The sequence below is a fragment of the Lichenostomus cassidix genome, chromosome 1 (genome assembly GCF_008360975.1).
Source record: "Lichenostomus cassidix isolate B80296 chromosome 1, HeHo_3.0, whole genome shotgun sequence".
Lineage (NCBI taxonomy): Eukaryota > Metazoa > Chordata > Aves > Passeriformes > Meliphagidae > Lichenostomus > Lichenostomus cassidix.
Window position 1 is genome coordinate 41,915,649 of NC_139479.1, and position 17,815 is coordinate 41,933,463.

The following is a 17,815-nucleotide window of genomic DNA, read 5'->3' on the forward strand; positions in this document are numbered from 1 at the left end:
TCAGTTTGCTCCCTCAAGTATGTGAGTGCAAGACAGGCACTCACACTCCAGAGAAAACAACTTCCACAGATAATATTAAGAGGGACTTCATTTTACCATGGGTATTTAAGAAGGGAACTTTCTGTCCTCACCAAGTAAGACAATATCAATGTCTGGCTACATATCAGCTTCCGCAAATCTGAAACTACTAGGTCAGAAGTCAGTAGGTTTTATATCAGCCACAGGTAAAGTAATTAATAATTAACAGAATAGATTTTATTAAAGATTTTATATCTACCTACAAATCTGTCTTTCTTATACCTTTAGATCATTCATTATCAGTTGTAACAAAACTACACTCCAGAGATAAGTTTTCATTGAACTGAGTCCGGATGACAGCAGTCAAGCAGGTTATCTTCTGGACCCAAGATATTTAGGGGGAAAAAAATAACCTGAACAATTAATTGAGAAACACTTTTTATTTAATCCAGTTTGATCAACAAATGTGGGTTAATTTTATGTCTGTCTGTGTTTAGGGGAAAGCTGCAGGATCCACCTGAATTCTGAATTTCCTGGGAGAGAAAGCAAGAATATGCAATAATCAATCTATGGTCAATGCCAGTTATTCTTTTAAAATATGGGGTACAAGGAATCTATATTAAAAAACCATGTATAATTAAATAAATTTCTTCAAGAGAACACACATTATTTAATTTAAATTGATTTAATTTAATGAAAAGCTATTTTGAAGGCCCTATGGGTGAAAAATGATGAAATGGGAAAATACAGTTCGTAGAAAGGAAAAAGACAGGTAAAGCCAGCATTGCTTTGCTTTAGCACTCTTCAGAAATAAAAGCACAGGACCATCTTAAACTTACCCCTTTTCAGTTCTGCAGCTAAAAAAATCTTGCCAAGCTCTCTTAACTTTGTGAATGAGAAGGCCCAATTCTGAGCTCCGTTCTAATAGTTTGTCACAGGTAGCTATGCTGGTTTTCATGGTTATTTTTAACCTTCAAACTTGCTATCCTTACTATCTTTCTTTTCATTCTGCTGCCTTCTCTTCCACTGATGACTTCAGCTGTTATTTGTGTGAGCAAATAATGTAGTATTTGATTCATGGCTATTAAGACTTTGACAAGAAAGCCTCTGAAATGAAAGATTATGTTATGATGGACTAAAAATTCAAGTAAAATGAAAATGAAATAGCCATTGAAAATGCAAATAGCTATTGTTTCCAACCAAGTTTCCTATTTAAGAAAACTCAAAATCTCTGCTGTGTGTTTAAAATGGACAGAGATGTTAAGTTCAGGGGGGTCATCTGGGAAAATATCTCATATTGGAGTAGTGCAGAACAGGAATGTGTATATAGGTAAAGTGTAATTCTGCCCACATTTCTACAGGGACAGATAAATATGAGGTATGGTCCACTAGGTGTTCTTGAAGGAAATCACTGTAGTAATTTAAAAGTAATTACACCTTGTACTGAGGAAAACTAGGAGCAAAGACTCAAGCCTGTGAGAAGAAAGTAGATTGTCTGACTTTTGGAACCAAAATGCCATCAGAATTAAATGATCATTAACACATTTGTTTCCTCCAGAAAGTCCTCTGGTGAAACAGGGTCGCAATTTGAGGATATCTTCTTCTGTGTATATTATATGTAAATATACTGATGTTCTAAACTAGAATTTTTGCTAGAAAGCAGAATTTTGTCAGTGAGGTTTATTTGGCTCAAAAAAGGAATATAATCAACAGATCCTCTAAAATATTCTGAATGAGTATATTCATTTCAGAAATAGTGTGGCTAAAAAATGAGAAATGCCTCTGCAACATTTATAAAATGGGAGACTGTTTCTTGCCTACCTTGTCAAATGAGATAGGATGAGCATTTAATGAGTAGTAAAAGTGAAAAGTGTGAGTATAATTATCTTATCTTGTCTCCTGTTCTGGTCTCCTGCTTCAAATCCAACAAGTTCCCCTAGAAAAAAAATTATAAGCATTTCCACTCAAGTTGCACCATGCTCTGTGTGGAGAATTAGCTTTGCACTTACATCCATATTAACAGTACACCACCAGGAAATTCATGCTGCAGTGTTGAAATGTCTTGCTTAGGGACTCAATAGATTTTAAGGGTTTAGTGTTTCAAATAGGTTGTATCTGGATGGATTGAAACACACAGAATCTGCTGATAATCTACACATGAACTGCTCCAAATTGTGGAGATCCTTCACAGACATTTTTATGGAATAATTAAGAGGAAAAAAATTCTCTGATTTTTTCATTATTTTGGAAATGACTGAGATAATTATTTCCTTCAAATTTCCACACACAGGAAAATAAACCTTAATCAGAGAAGTAAAATGTTTGTCCAATCAATAAGCAGGGAAGAGCAGTGATTTATAATAGAAATTACTATACAACCTTGATTACCTATGATTTGCAGAAGTGAAAACTACAGATATTTGTTAATAATCAAGGTTAATATACTGTCTTCCTCCTGTTCCCACAACATATTCTGAATAAAGACTACACATTAGAAGTAAAATTATTTTAGAAAATTAATAACAGCTATCATAACTCGTTTGCATAGGACAGACCTTTCATTTTGACTAACACCTTCCTCTGCAAATCCTTAAAATTATTTCCATGGAATTATGGTGGATTAAATGGCTGTTCAGGGTAAGACTGGCAGAATTAGGTCCTAGGAAATTTCCTGTGCTACACTGTGATCCCTGAAGAGGAGTAAGAATTACACTACTAAAATTATTAAAGCCAAATGGGATTTATAATTTAATATACATTTTAAGAAACATTTCTACATTGACATGACGACAGACAAGATGACATGAAACTACATATTTTACTTGTGTCTAATTCAACACTTTCAACTTGCTCTTTGACAATGGTATTGCTGTTTAATTTTATTTTTAAATCTGAGAAAGAGTAATTATTTCTATTACTTGAATATATTAAAATTATTAGCTCACAAAACAACCCTATTTACAGAAGGTTTGGGTTTTTTTCATTGCTTGTTTTCATTTGGGGTTTTTGATTCTTTTTGTTGTTGGGATGGAGGGAGAGACAAGAGAATACAAAACTCTGGCCCATGGGATGTAAGTAGTAACTGAAAAATTATACAGTAATTTATTTAATGAAAAGAAAATATAACTCTTCATTGTACTCTGAAAATGAGACATTTGAGACACTGAACAAAGTAAATTTGCTTAATACAACAAATCAATCAAGAAATACCAAATTAAACACTTGATGCCCTATCCACTGGAAATAGTATCCTTTTAACTTATCTGTTTTGGCTGTACATTTCCTTACCGAAATGTTGCAGTATTCAAAAACTATCAAAATGCTTCCTGTAAAATTTTTTTAGGAGAAAAAATAAAGCATAGTAAGTGTGCATCAATAGTACTCAGGAGACCCTTTGAAACTATAAATACTCTGCAAAATTGTTTGTCATCCTGAGTTTATTCAAATAATTAAAAGATGTAAAAATCTATACCTTGCAATCCAAGATATCTGATATCTGCCAATGGCAAGTCTATGAATCCAGATGACTTAAAGTTCCCTTATTCTTGGCTTCTCTTACTTACTTTTAATTTATGCTAATAGTTTTGTTTTGTTTCACGTTTTTTGTTGTTGCTGTGTAAATTAGCCTAATAGTGTTTGAGACTCTTACATGTTTCATCTATAGTAACATGTACCACACAATCCATAAGAAAATACTAGTCCACGTTTAAATGTGAGATGGTACTGGGTGGCAGCATTTCTGGAATCACTGTATCACTTGGTCCTGTGGTGTGACTGGAGAAGTGGAATTTGTACCTGTGAGGGGCATGGAGACTGTCATGCTTAAGGGCAGGTGTTTCTTCTATAAATACGACAGTGAAGAAGCATGAAGTTGCCCAAGTAGGAAAAGTTAACATCTACTCACTTTTGGTTTTACTTAAATTGCCTTAATTCACCTTGGACCAGCTTGGGTTAAAAAAAAAAAAACCACAACATTTATGTCTAACTGAAGGAAATTTGTATAATAGAGATATAGAACATAATGTATGAAGTAATTTCTGCTAGCACAAGAAGAAAGGGTTCAGGAAAGCCCAGAAGTTAATGCATCATCCAGCTGTAATATAGGTAAAATATTGCTTATAATCACAAGTGTATGCCACCTGGTATGTGTTCAGGACCACTGTTACTGCATGCTAATCAGTCATTATTGTAAAAACACAATCTTGAGTTTGGAATTTCCTCACCAGCATGTAGAAACTAGGGTTTCAAACAGAGAAAGCTTTTTTTTTTTTCAAAAATGCAAACTGGATTGTCACACCTGCTTGGATCTCTGACTTTCTTTAGAGACCTATTCCTTTCTTTTTATAGCCTTTGCATTTATTAATTTTATTCTCACTGCTCATTACTTATTTTCTTTCTCTGGGCCCCTGTCTCTGGTTTTCATTTTTCTCTGGTTGTTTCTTTTGCTTGTTTATTTTTTCATCTTCTTTCTAAGAGCTCTGCCATCCCTTGTGGTATATACTGGTTGTGCTTCCTATTTTAGGTTAAGCACTGCTCAAGGCAAATGAGGTGTCATGTGGCTATGAGAGGTTTCAGAGGTGTTAGCCAGGTCCCTGGCTGTGGGAGTTCTTTCCACAGGCAGCCCTGTTCCCAGGAGTCATTTCACCTCCTCTTGCATCTCCAAGACATGCAATTCTCTCATCCTCTCCTGAGGAGCCACTTCATCACAAAAGCCTACTCATCTTCTCCCAAGCCTGCCCCATGGATGATACTGACATTTTCCAGCTCAGTTTCCAGGTACTGAGGTGCTCAAATGAGGCAGACATAGAGGCAAGGTCTTGGTTCAAGCTGCTCTACTCAAGCAAATGAGAAGGAAAAATTGGCTGTATCAAAGATCTGGTGAAAGCATTCATGAAAGTCATACAAAGCTGAGAATCTGTGATCATAGTAGTATCAACCATCCACCAATCATCCCATAAGTTCAGCTGTTTATGCAGAAGGTGTAAAATTTTTTGAACCAGAAACATTTTGCTCTCCTTCCCTTGGAGAAAGCCATCAAAATAGGCACAGGATTATTGCTATTTAATCTAGATCCAACTTGCCCCGACAAAACTATGCACATTATGCCTATACATATTGTAGCAATGTGGGTTTTTAGGATTCCATGTGCTTCCCTTGTTTCCCTGCTTTGTATGCTATTGGTTCATTTTAAAATATGCACTCTGCTGTACCTGAAAACCTATTAGTGAGTTCCTCCTGTCAATTTTCCTCTCGTCCTCCTGGGACTGGCTCTTAGGGAGCCAGCCCCCGTCCCCTTTCCTTCCCCTGAAAAGCCAGTGTCTGTGTCAGAGAGAGGTCCTACATCTCTGAGCTGCCAGCCGCTGACCTACTCCCTTCTCCTTCCCCTGCAACCCCTTTTCCCCATAGCCCTAATAAACCTCCCTGACAGAACAGAGATGGAGTTCCAGTTCGTTCCTTCATCTTACTTCATTTCCTGCTAGAATTTCTGTGGCTGGGAGACCCCTGCCATGCTGCGGGACCCCGGGGGCCGAGCGCCCCAGATCCGGTGGAATTATGAGGACCAGGGACTTCGCTCTGGGCGGGAGCCAGCCTGTGCCACCCTCCTGGAGCCTGCAGTAACAACATATGGCGGCCCTGATTGCATCAATAAAGGTTTGCCATGCCAGTTAAGGAGGTGAGGGTTTTTAAGGTTAATTAATCTGTTTCTGAAGTAAAAATACAGAGAAGAACTGATAGTTATGCCACTGACATGTATGTATTTACACAGAAGAAAGCTGTCAGTCTTTCTGAAATGTTTTGCTATATTTTTCTTTTGAAATTAAGTAAAGCAAACTATACCTTAAGTGGTTTTGCATAGGTTAATGAACTACAAAGAAGAGCAAGTGGCCTAAATTGTACTTTAACTTTCTTATATTTCAGTAATAAAAGTAAAATCCTGGCAAGGGGAAGGATGAGTAAAAGCAAAAGATATCTTTGGAGAAATGATGTAGAAATCATGGAGAACATCAATTTTAAAACTTGGGAGGGGAGTGACTAAGCAGTTTTGAATTGATTATATCTTATGTGTACATTTTTCTACATATCTATGTCTTTGTGTTACTTTGATAATCATTGTTCCTGGGACTGTACATTGAAATATGTAGAGAGAAACAGTGAGGAAGCATTGCTTTGTATCAGTCCTGTGATTGATCGTAGCTATCAAAACAAGTTCAAATCATCTGCCAGCAAAGATGTTTCCCAGACCCAACGGTGTCAGGAATAAAGACATGGAGAAAAAGAAAGGATATGAGTTTTGGTTTTACTTCCAAGACTGATTAATAGGGTATACAAAATCTCCCACCCATCATGGTTCATTTCCTTTCATTTTCCTTTCCTTCCCCAACTCAAACACCTTACTGACCACACAGTTCCCTCCAGAACTGTTCTGATGCTGTTTTCATTTTTTTTCCTCTCTAATTTTAGTTTAATTTGCCTTTAGAATAATTATTTTGGATTGTTACAAATTGATTAACATAATGTGCCTTAAGTTATCCAGGTTAACACCTATAAGTTCTTTCCTTATGTCCCATAAAGGCAAGAATTGCACACATACATGTGTATTAAAACAAACCAAACACAACAAACAAAAAAAAAAAAAAAACAAAAAACACACAAACAAACAACCAACACCCAAACACCAAACACCAACACCCACAAACCAAACCCCCCGGAAGCCAGTAGACAGGGCTCGCTCAGGCAGTTCCAAGGCCAGGTTATATCCAGGTGGGAACACCTGGCTCCTCCCTCCTCGGCAGAGCATCTCACAATGGGGTGAGATAAGTCCATGAGTCACACGGTGGGTCCCTGATGGCCCATTGCCTGTCATGCGGGGTGGGTCATTAGCAAGTGATAATAGCTAAGGATGGCCCATTGCCTGTCATCCGGAGTGGGTGATAGCAGCTAATGGCCCACAGCTGGTGGTAATAGAATACTTAACTACATCAATATTGCAACCTAGGACAACATGTGGTATTCTTACCAAGCAAGCATACGTAAAGAATTCAAAGAATTCTCATTGTATAGGATAACAACTTACTTATGGTAAAATCATACAAGAAGATTAACAATTAGGAGAAATAATTATCAGGAAACAATAGAAGGAAACTCACAGTTTAAACAAAGGTATTGCTGCAGTTTAAAAGAGCATTAAGTTTGTAGTCTTGGCCCACAGTCCTCTGTCTGCTACCTTTACAAATGTCTTAGGAAGTCCTTTAAAGTATTTTCATTGTGAATCAAATAGCTATGAAGTTGTTCATGCTGCTGTAATCAATATTGCATCAGCAGTTTTACTGTAGCCCTTGGTTTCACAGGTTCGTAACTCTATGGTAAACATGTTCTTCAGTCTGAAGTTCAGCATGGAAAGGGGAAATCATAAAAACAGTAATTAAACTATCAGAAAAATGTGTTCAGTTGCAGATTTTGAAAGAAAAGGAGTTCAGGTAAGTACAATAGTCTAAAAATTATTTTTCTGTTTGGAAACTAATAAATATATTAAATTTTAGTGTGTCTTTTTATGGTTGTCCTGGTTTTAAATGAAAATAGGTTCATCATGACAGACTGGTGTTATTTCAAAATTGTCAGAGTATTTTAAATTATCCATAGTCCTCTAAACATGTCCACAACTTGGTGTCAGAAATAATCTGCAGTGAATTTTAGCCTTTTAAAAAATGTCCATGTGCCCAAGGGGTATTTTGTCAAGGTTGATGATAACAGCTTTAAGTCATTATCATATCTTTTGTTCAATTAACCATAAAAAAAGAATAATAACACTAAGCAAAGGTGGAGATAAAGATGTAATGCTTTTCAGAATTAATACTATTGTTTTTGCCATATTGATCCTCACAGAAATGCTAAAGCTTCATCATATATGGTAGAATAACTGTACCATATACCATAACACAGATGAGAACTCAATATCAATAAAGTCAACAATTACCTTAAAAGGACTTAAATGTGGCCTTCAACACTCAGTGTGTCCAAGGAGTGGATGCTTTAACTACTCTGGGAGGTTTCCATTGAGCAGGAGGGAAAGATAAAGGATCTGGTCCTATTTTGTATTCTCCTGAAGTCTCTGTTAAGAGACCTCTTCTATTGCAAAGAGCACAACTTGCCAAAGCAAAATGCACAGTAACCCCTCTATTGTGAACAGCTGCACCAGGAAGCATCTTTCAGAGTGATGCACCTCTGTCCTCCTGTTAATATGAAAGTTCAGTGAGTCTGTGGCTTTTATTTAAACTCATGCTACCAGAGACCTGTGCCTGCTTCAGGATTTCCTATCAAATCCAAGGTATTTTCTCTAGTTTTAAGACCCATATTCTGTACGGAGGACACTGATTTCTGTTGGGATGTCCTATCACAACAGTCATTGCATCCTCAACAAGATTTACATTGCACTGTCCCCATAGAAATATGGGGCTTAATAATTATAAACTGGCTCTTTTCATTTTATTTGTTCAGTGTATAAGAGCAAAGAATTCTGTAAGCACCTCACAAATATTTAAGAGGGGACATTACTTAGAGTAATTCTTATTTGCAGGCTATTTTATAAGTTTGCATTTGAATTACTGCATTAAACTCACTGTAAAAAAATCAACTAAAGGAAAGGTCACAAGACTTACTTTCTGCTATGAATACAGAAAAAAAAAGTTGCAATACAAAGTTAAAAGGACACTGGCAGGAAAAATGTCATATTTTTAAGTGGATGTCATTTCCTTAGCTACTAATAACATTAGATTTATAAGACTGAGAAAGGAAAAGGTAATTTAATTTTCACCATTTGTGTTGTATATTGCCAAAGGTCAGTCCCTTCACAGCACAGTATCTACCTGCATCTGATAGTATGTAAATCAATTCACAAGCAATTCCACAAAAAGAAAAATAGCAGTAAAAACAATCTAATGACACAATTTATTAGGGATAGGAGAGATGCAGGTTTGTAAATTATTGAGCCTTGCAGTGATACAAAGCAACCATACTGAGTACAGGGCACATCTCCCCAAGGAACCAGCAGGGCTACATGTTAAGTATTAACCAAATAAGGGAAATGGCCAAATTTTTCATCTCAGCAGAGCTTCTACAGTAATATAACTACTCCAGCAATAGAAATCTTCCATTTTCTCACAGCAGCTGGAGCTCTTGAAACAGTTCAGAAATCCTGGATTAATTATCACTACTTCACCCTAAATTATCTTCTCTGATTACAACAAATGCATTTGGGGCTGGAAGAAATCTTATTGCTATCTGACTACTTATCATTATTAGTGTTACAGTATGCAGACAATAGTAACTAACTGAAAACAGTTCACTTTGTCAGTGCTTAAATTGCAACCCTGAAAAGAGCAACCGAAATCTATCATAGCAACCCTTTGATCTGTATTGTGCCTCAAATCATTGTTCAGAAGTGTCAGGGCACTCTAACATTAAATATTCCCTTCTCTACTGAAGAGTTATAGCAGTCAATACAAGTAGTAGGAAAGATAACAGTGCAACGAGACTGTTGTTAGAGCTCTTGGCAGCAGGTGCACTTGGCTACAAAATGGAAAGAATGAACATAGAGAGACCAGTGCTGCTGGAGTGCAGCAGGAGTACGTAAGCAAGGCACAAGCACATTAAAGTGGTTCACAATATCGTTGCAAAGCAGAGCCGGATCAAGACAGAATGAGAGGCACCAGAACAGAACTAATCCAAAAAGAAGAATACAGAAGATAATGCACTGCACTAAAGAGACAAGCTAAAAGTCTGGTGCTCCATATTATTTCTTCAATTTTCTACAGAGCACTAGGGCTTCTAGTAATAATTATATCTACTATAGGCAGCTATTGGAAAGCATGGGCATTTCAATACACTTGAACAGATCCTCACTTTAGAATCATAGGATATCCTGAGTTGGAAGGGACCCAAAAGGGTTATTGAAGTCCAGTTCCTGGCCCAGCACAGAAATGCCCCAAGAATACACCATGTACCTGAGAGCATTGTCCAAATGTTTTTTTGAGTTCTGTCAAGCTGGTCCTGTGGCCACTTCCCCAGGGAGGCTCTTCCAGGGTCCAGCCACCCTCTGGGTGAAGAACGTTTTCCTGATACCCAAACTAAGCCTCCCCTGGTGCAACTCCATTCTCTCGGGTCCTGTCACTGGTCACCAGAGAGAAGAGATCAGTGCCTGACCCTCTTCTTGCCCTCCTGAGGATGTTGTAGACTGCAATGAGGTGTCCCCTCAGTCTCCTCCAGGTTGAAAAAAAGCAGTGTCTTCAGCCATTCCTCTTATGGCTTTCCCTCTAGACCATTCCTTAACTTCGTAGCTCTTCCTTTGATGTTCTCTAATAGCTTTTTATTTTTTTATATTTTGGTGCCCTGAATTGCATACAATACTCAGGGTGAGGCCACCCCAGTGCAGAACAGAGTGGGAAAATCCTCTCCCTTGCCCAGCTGGCAATGCTGTGCCTGATGCCCCCCAGGGCAGGGTTGGCCCTCCTGGCTGCCAGGGCATGGCTGACTCGCTTTCAACTTGCCACTGACCAGGACACCCAGGTCCTTTCCATAGCACTGCTCTCATCTCATTCCCCAGTCTCTCCCTGCATCCAGGATTGCCCCATCCCAGTCACAGAATCCCACACTTTCCCTTGTTAAACATTGTTTGGCTGCTTATTGCCCAGTGCTCTAATTTTTCTCTGCAGGGCCTCTCTGACTGCAAGTCAACAGCTCCTCCCAATTTTGTATCATCTGCAAACTTATTTAGTATACCTTTGGGTTCTGTGTCCAAGTCATTTATGAAGATGTTGAACAAAACTGGCTGTAAGAGGGAGCTCTGTGGAACCCCACTAGTGACAGGTTGCCAGTCTGATGTCACCCCAGTCACTGTAACCCTTTGTGCTTGACCTGTGAGCCAGCTGCTCACCCATCCCATGACGTGTTTATCCAGTTGTGGGGTGAACATTTTGTCCAGAAGGATCCTGTGAGAGAAATGAGGGTCTTTATTCAATGGACAGCATCACTGAGAGCTTGTGTGACCAGCCACAAGGTGGAGGACCTCTGTTAAGTGCTAGGGTGTTAAAAGAGCATTTACGTCAATACCTCACTTTAAAACAGAATACTTGAGGAAAGTGCCAAGACTCAGAAAAATACTTGGTTTATGAAAGAGTGAGGTGCGCACATCCAGAACGAGAGAAAATAGCAAACCTTAGTAAATGCAATAAAAATAAAGCTTCTGTCCAAAAGACCCATTCTGATTCTAAACAGAGTCCAATTGCTGGTTACAGAGCAAAAACCAAAGAAATCTCACTACAGTTTAATTGGTACCTAGGAATGTTCTCTGTCTCCTAACATAATAGCATTATCTGATAATTTGCTTTTAAATAGGTATTTTAACAGGAAAGCGATTTCTAAAATTAAAAATTACATATTGCTGCTTTGAAAAACTTAAAGCAAATGTTTTCGAGATGATGTAAGTTCATCGTATCTGTGTAAGTAGAGAAACAATTTCACCAGAGGCTAAGGTTTGCATTTACCAGAAACTTAGTTGAAAAATACTTGAAAGTAAATTAAATACTGTAGAAAAATAATCACATTTTAAGAGGTTATTTCTTTCAAAGTTCAATTAATTAATGTTATTTGTGGAATGCATGTTTCTTTCCACTGCCTGTATTGGGCATCCTGACTTATAAGTAAGAGACAGCTGTTTTCTTTGAGGAACTGTTTTAGACAGTTAGAAGTCTGCAGATAATTGACTGGTCAAATCTGTAGAGTCCCTCAGAGGTTGTAAAACATTCTTCTGCATTTGTCATATTAATGCCTAGTTTATCCTTGCAAAGAAGCGAAGACTGTTTCCTGCTTAAGTTAGAAATCTCTTCTGCAATCAATTATGTGAGTACTTTGAGTTCTGAGCAGGGACTGGCATTGTCCACGATGAAATACGGAACAGACTGGATTTGATTTATTAGGTTCTTGTAATAATTGTTCTTACTGAAACAGACAGAAAACATGCATGTTTATACTGTGAGACTAAAAATTAAAAATTATACCAAAACTACGAAGAAAATGACATGCAGCCATTATTATACTACATGAAACAGTCTCAAGATATTAATAATTTTCTATCTGTTTACTTATGTTCTTAGAATTTTCCTCATGAATATACTTGAGATTTAGCTCTCCAGTGTTGCTAAGAAAATTTACATAAACATTGAGTTCTCGAAGGACTTCTCAGATGTTAGTAATGAAAACTTGGCATGCATCCCCACTATCAGTTTGGTAAAGCAAATACAAACACAGTTATTAAAAAAAAAAAATTAAATGTCATATGCATACTTATGTAATGCACTGCATGAAAGTTATTAGAGTCATTGTTTTTACAAAATGAGAATTTTCTTTGGAGGGAAAGCATAGGTTATAATTAGCTGTGTCATCTTTACTGAACCAATAGACAGTGCTTTACAAGCAGGTAGTTTTCACCAACATCAACTTCTTTGACAAAAAAAAAAGTATCAAACACACCAAAAACGATAAGCAAAAAGTAGTCATAGGTATTGATATGTATTGCTCACCTCATCACAAATTTGCAAGCTCAATTCTCCTAAATTTTTCTAAAAATGTATTTTTGTGTTACATACCTATAATCTGTTCAGCAGTCAAACTCAGCCCTTTTGCAGGTTAAGGTTTTCTTAATTCCTTTGGTTTTAAAGGAAATTAAAATGTATTATTTCCAGTGTTTCCCATTATTTTGCTATACAGTACTTGATAATTCATATAAAATTTTTCTGAAAGAAATTTGATTCTTTTCTTGAAAAGTAAATCATATTTAGGTACATAATTATCTTTAAGGCTGTAGTCTACAAGAATCCTAGTTTCCATGAAGAAAACCAAAAACTCGGGCATTTAGAAATCAAGAGAAATTTGTCTAAAATGCCTAAGGTATTTTTTGAATATCAGGTTTATTTGAGAAGCCAGATTTTAATAGGAATATATTTAGATATCCTTCCATTTTCTGAGTGATTTAGAGTCTCTTTCTTGTCATCATATGAAAATAGCTACATATGGGGAAAAATTAATCCAGATTTTATTAATTACACAGTTTTTGATCAAGAAAACTTTATTTGGAGTTATCCAATTTTCTTGATAGAATATAAAGTTAATCAAGATTACTCTAGATTTGGGAATTAACCTTTAAATTGAGACAAATTCCACTTTATATCACTGATATTCATTGTTTGAACAAGCAAAGAATTTTTAAAAATATGTATTTATTTCAAATTTTCTTTTATACTTGAACTGAAGGTTAATTATATACAAGCTTCATAATAAGAAACTTTGGACCCAGTATTTCAGCTGTATATTTGGGAAAAAGATTAATAAAAATGCTGATAAATGGGAAAAAAAAAATTTCTCTGAGCATAAAATCTTGGGACCCTTTATAGTATGATGCATTGCAACTTTGGACATTGTTTTTACAACACAGGGAAAAGATCTTTCTCTATATTGTAGTCATCCATGAGGGCATAGTAACTTACAGTGACTACACAGAGTTAAATTGGAGAGTGATATAACACATGGCCTTATTTATTTAGTGAGCCAAATAAAAGCTGCAAGAAAATTATCTTTTCCCTGTAGCCAAAACCAGGGAACCATTAGGTAGGAAGTTAAGTAACTTTTTAGTACCTCAGGGTTCATTATTAAAACAAAAAAAATCATGTGAAAAGAATGTGTCATGCTCAAGCAAAACATGTCAGAATTTTTCTTGTGGGACAAATGACACACAAGCTAACTAGAAGATTAAAAAAAAATAGTGAAAATGCCATTGGAATGGATTTTAGATATTCTGTAGCATTTATAACTGGTGTGTATAATTATCTGACAATGTGCATGTGGTGGGTTGACCTCAGCAACCACCAAACACTTCCCAAGCCTCTCACTCCTCTCCAACAGAACAGAGAGGAAGTAGAGAAGACAAGAAGGCTCAGGGTTCAAGGCAATGACAATATATAAAAGTGGCTTCTTTAAACACAGTGTCTGTACAAGTCTACATGAGTATCTAGTCAGTAAATTGACCTTTTCTTGTTTCAAGTTCTAGGCAACCCACTCGTTATCAGCAGAAATGGCAGCAAATAAAAAGTGGAAAAAACATCAGTAAGACTATTATAATACAGTGGCAAATACCGAGCTATTCAACACCCAGAAAACTGTTCTAGGAAGGATTTATTTTTATTTAATTCAGAAATATTTCTTTTACATGAGAAGTAGATTTTCAAATATATTTACATTATTTTGGTTTCTTTGCAAGTTAATGGTGCTTTAAGAGCTATGTAAATATAATAAAAAATGTAACCAGTTTGTTCAAAGACAAGGATTTAGAAAAGAATCCTGACAGAGATTAAGCAGCAAATAGAAAATTCTCTGTAATAGAATCTGAGACAATTATAGTACCAGTGATTGAATAACCCATTCATTTACCCTTTTAAACGATGGAAAGAAAGAAAATAATTTTACAAGCTGAAAACTTTTAGACATTAAATGTAGCATATTAAATTAAGATCTTCCCTTTCAGCCTGCAAAATACTTTATAGCAAATGCTCCATCTCATTCATATTTAAATTATATGAGTCCATAGCAACCTTAGAAAAAGTCAGAATTAATTTAGTTTCTTTTAATATTTGCAAAATGCAGGTTATATCAAGGTACCCAAGACTACTGAATCTACAGATCAGCATGGCTCCAAGTGACAAGCAATCTATCTATAGCAAACTTTGCAACTGAAAATACAAAATTCTGTCACTGACTTCAGTTTGCCATATACTTTGGAGTCTGCTTTTATATAATCTTTCCTTTTGGACTAGCACCTGTAGCTAATAGATATTATGCTATAATCCAGGCAAAATGGAAAAAATGTTTAAAAAACCCCATTTCTTAAAAAAAACTACAGATTTTTTTCTTGATCTGTGTCAATAGATTTAAGAATGAAACTTTCAATTATAAAGTCTTGTATAAAAAGAAGAGTATTTCTTGTCACATCAAATTTCTATCATGTAAGCCACAGCACCTTAAAACAGAAGAAAAGGCCTACAAATTAAACCACAAAAATTTCCCCATATATGACTTCTTGTTTCTGAGAACCAAATGTAAAATTTATGTTTATTTGTAGATTTTAATACACTTGTTTATATATTTTATACACGTTTATATATTTTATAAATTGAAATAATTATTTGATTTTCAGTTTTATTCTGATGCAATTCTCATGTTCAATTAAAAACAAGAAACAAAAAAAAATGAATATATAATGCTCTTCAAGTTATAAAGTATAAGTGGACTACTAAATCTGATTACATTTTTGAAAATTAACAATGCTTCTTTTCAAATAACCTGAGATGTTTCATATCCATATAAATTTTGTATGTCCTTTCAGATTATCCAGACTCACCTAATTGTTTCATTTAAAAATAAGTTTTTATACTTCTTGATACGGTTGTTAAAATATCTGGGTTTTCCCTCTGGAATTTGATACTTTAGAACAAAATGTGTTAGTGGCACTGTGTACACTGAGATTTAATTCAGGACTTCAATGACTTCATTTATTTGAAGACCTTTCCTGGGATATGGATAGATTAAAAAAATTCTGTTAGGATAAGGCTGTATTGGAGTACACAAAAATGAGATAAACTCAATTACTTATATTTTGGAGATTTCTGCTGTCTCTCAGACTGATCTGTCTAATACTCTTTAGGTTTGGTGATGGACAAGAGGGTTTTACCATCATAAAAATATGTATTCAATCTAACATTTGTTAAACATTCAAGGTATTAATCCAAAGTTCTGGTATTGGGGAAAAGGCTTATTTGCACTCAATATTTATTACCAAATATATTTTGTGGAGGGTCTTCATGTATTTCAATAACGTAGCATATAGACAGCTATGCTCTATCTTCACTTTTCAGAAATTACAGAAGTAAATCCTATTATTGATGTTCACCATATGTGTCTTTAAGAATTATTAAAATATATAAAATTTGATTCTAATTTATCTAATCACATAAATTTGAATGATAGGGTGTTTATTAGCAATGGTTCTACTCCTTTAGATGTTATGATTAATTAGTAGTGGATTACTTCCTTCCTATGATTCTCCAAATCGACATGCTTTAGAAAAATAAAAAATGGTAGAATGCCAAAAGCACAACAGTCACCACAATCCAAGATAAAACAAATGAAAACAGATTCAGGAGAAGTCTTTCAATTGGATTTAAGAATAAGCGTTATTTTTCAAGAATAATCTGGACTATAGGAAAGGATGCTACAGAAAAGGAAGATATAGGAGGAAAAGTCTGGAAAATAGACAGCTCTTTATTAAGGATAAGGCAAAGTAAGATAAGCGATGTGAGATTTTGAAGCATTAGGTGATTTAGACAAGTTTAAAGCAGGAAATATGACTTCATACCATGGGAGTACAAGGTTGGCACTGTCTCTGTACTTGAAATAAAACAAAGGGGTAACAGAGAAGGAAGTACATTTATTTAATTTCTAGTTCGGATGTATCCATGTGTACATGCACAATAGTCTCTGAAAGACCAACATCGATACTGGAATTACAGATGAGATGGTGTGATCCATAGTAATTTACTAGTAGAAAAAGCCTGTATTCTGACTAGAATGTTTTTCACAACATTGAAACACATTGCCTCATTTGTACGAGTGAGTTGTTGCACATTCTGTGTTACATAAATGAACAGAAAAAGCCCAAACAAATAAAACAATAAATAAAACAGGAAAGGCTTAGAGACCAGATAATGAAAAGTTATTGCATTCTCTAAAAAAATTCTTTTTCTCTCTAGAAAAAGCAAAGATTCCTCCTAAAAAGACAGAATTTCTCATCTTTGGAACCATTTCTTATTGGTAGCAGATTCACCAGGAAGATTTCTTCTTGGCTTATAAAAGATGATGTGCCAGAGGAAGGATGTTTCTGAAATTATTCTAAGTTCAAAACAAGTTATACTGTCTTGTACTTGGGAAGGGCTCACAGCCTACTCTAAAAAATACCTGCTAAGGCTCATATGGGAAGTGATAAAAAGTCAAGCTCCTAAAACTCAATTATGGCTTATAACTGTCACTAAAAGAAAAGATTTACGCTGATTTGGTTAAAAAAAAATTCACCACTTAGTAATTTAATACCTTCTGTTTCTGCACTATCCTTTGCAGACATTTGATTTCAATTATTCACCAAGGAAAGATCAGCTCCTAATTTTCTAGGCAATGAATGTTAATACTTTGGAAGGGAAGATTTGAAAATCTCTACAGATCTTATCAGAAAAGATAAAAATAAATCTAAAATATATTATTCAAGACTCTGTTTCTTTAATTATGTATGGTTAGACAATTTCATACCATACTACATTTGAAGGATTTGGTTGGGTTTGGTTTTGAATAGGAAACTCACCATCAGGAACAGTCATTTCACTGAAAAAACTTCATGTGGCCACAGTACTTCTTCACATCCATTTTTACTTATTCTCATTTCTAATTATCTCATCTAAATGCACTTTTTTCTCAAATCACTTTTCTGCTATGTGAGTGTTCAGAAGCGTATAAGTATCTTCTCTTTTGATGGTAAACTGTATACTGAGCTTTATAAAGTCCTGTGAAGAGGTGATGGATAGCAGGCTTAGTATATGTCAAATATTTTTATTTTAAGCACTGCATACGTACACTGGGGACAAGTATAATTTTATTCTCAACTGAGAAAACTGCACTAAGCACAATTCCATTGAAAACTTCTCTT

The 17,815-nt window shown here is 35.5% G+C and overlaps 1 protein-coding gene across 7 annotated transcripts in view; it reads right to left on the reverse strand.

The window, feature by feature from the left end:
* Positions 1-17,815, reverse strand: part of GPC5 (glypican 5) — a 602,821-nt gene that overhangs the window by 247,293 nt on the left and 337,713 nt on the right. The window contains exon 7 of one of the 7 annotated variants that reach the window (XM_085057748.1): positions 3,516-3,813. The exons of 5 other annotated variants lie outside the window; for them this stretch is intronic. Coding sequence is in view for 1 of the 2 variants with exons in the window: in XM_085057721.1 (XP_084913847.1) it covers positions 3,764-3,813 (50 nt within the window). In the remaining variant the exon portion in view is untranslated. Of the gene's footprint in view, positions 1-3,515; positions 3,814-17,815 lie in introns of those variants that run through there. One more of the 7 variants, XM_085057721.1, reaches the window with a different exon arrangement.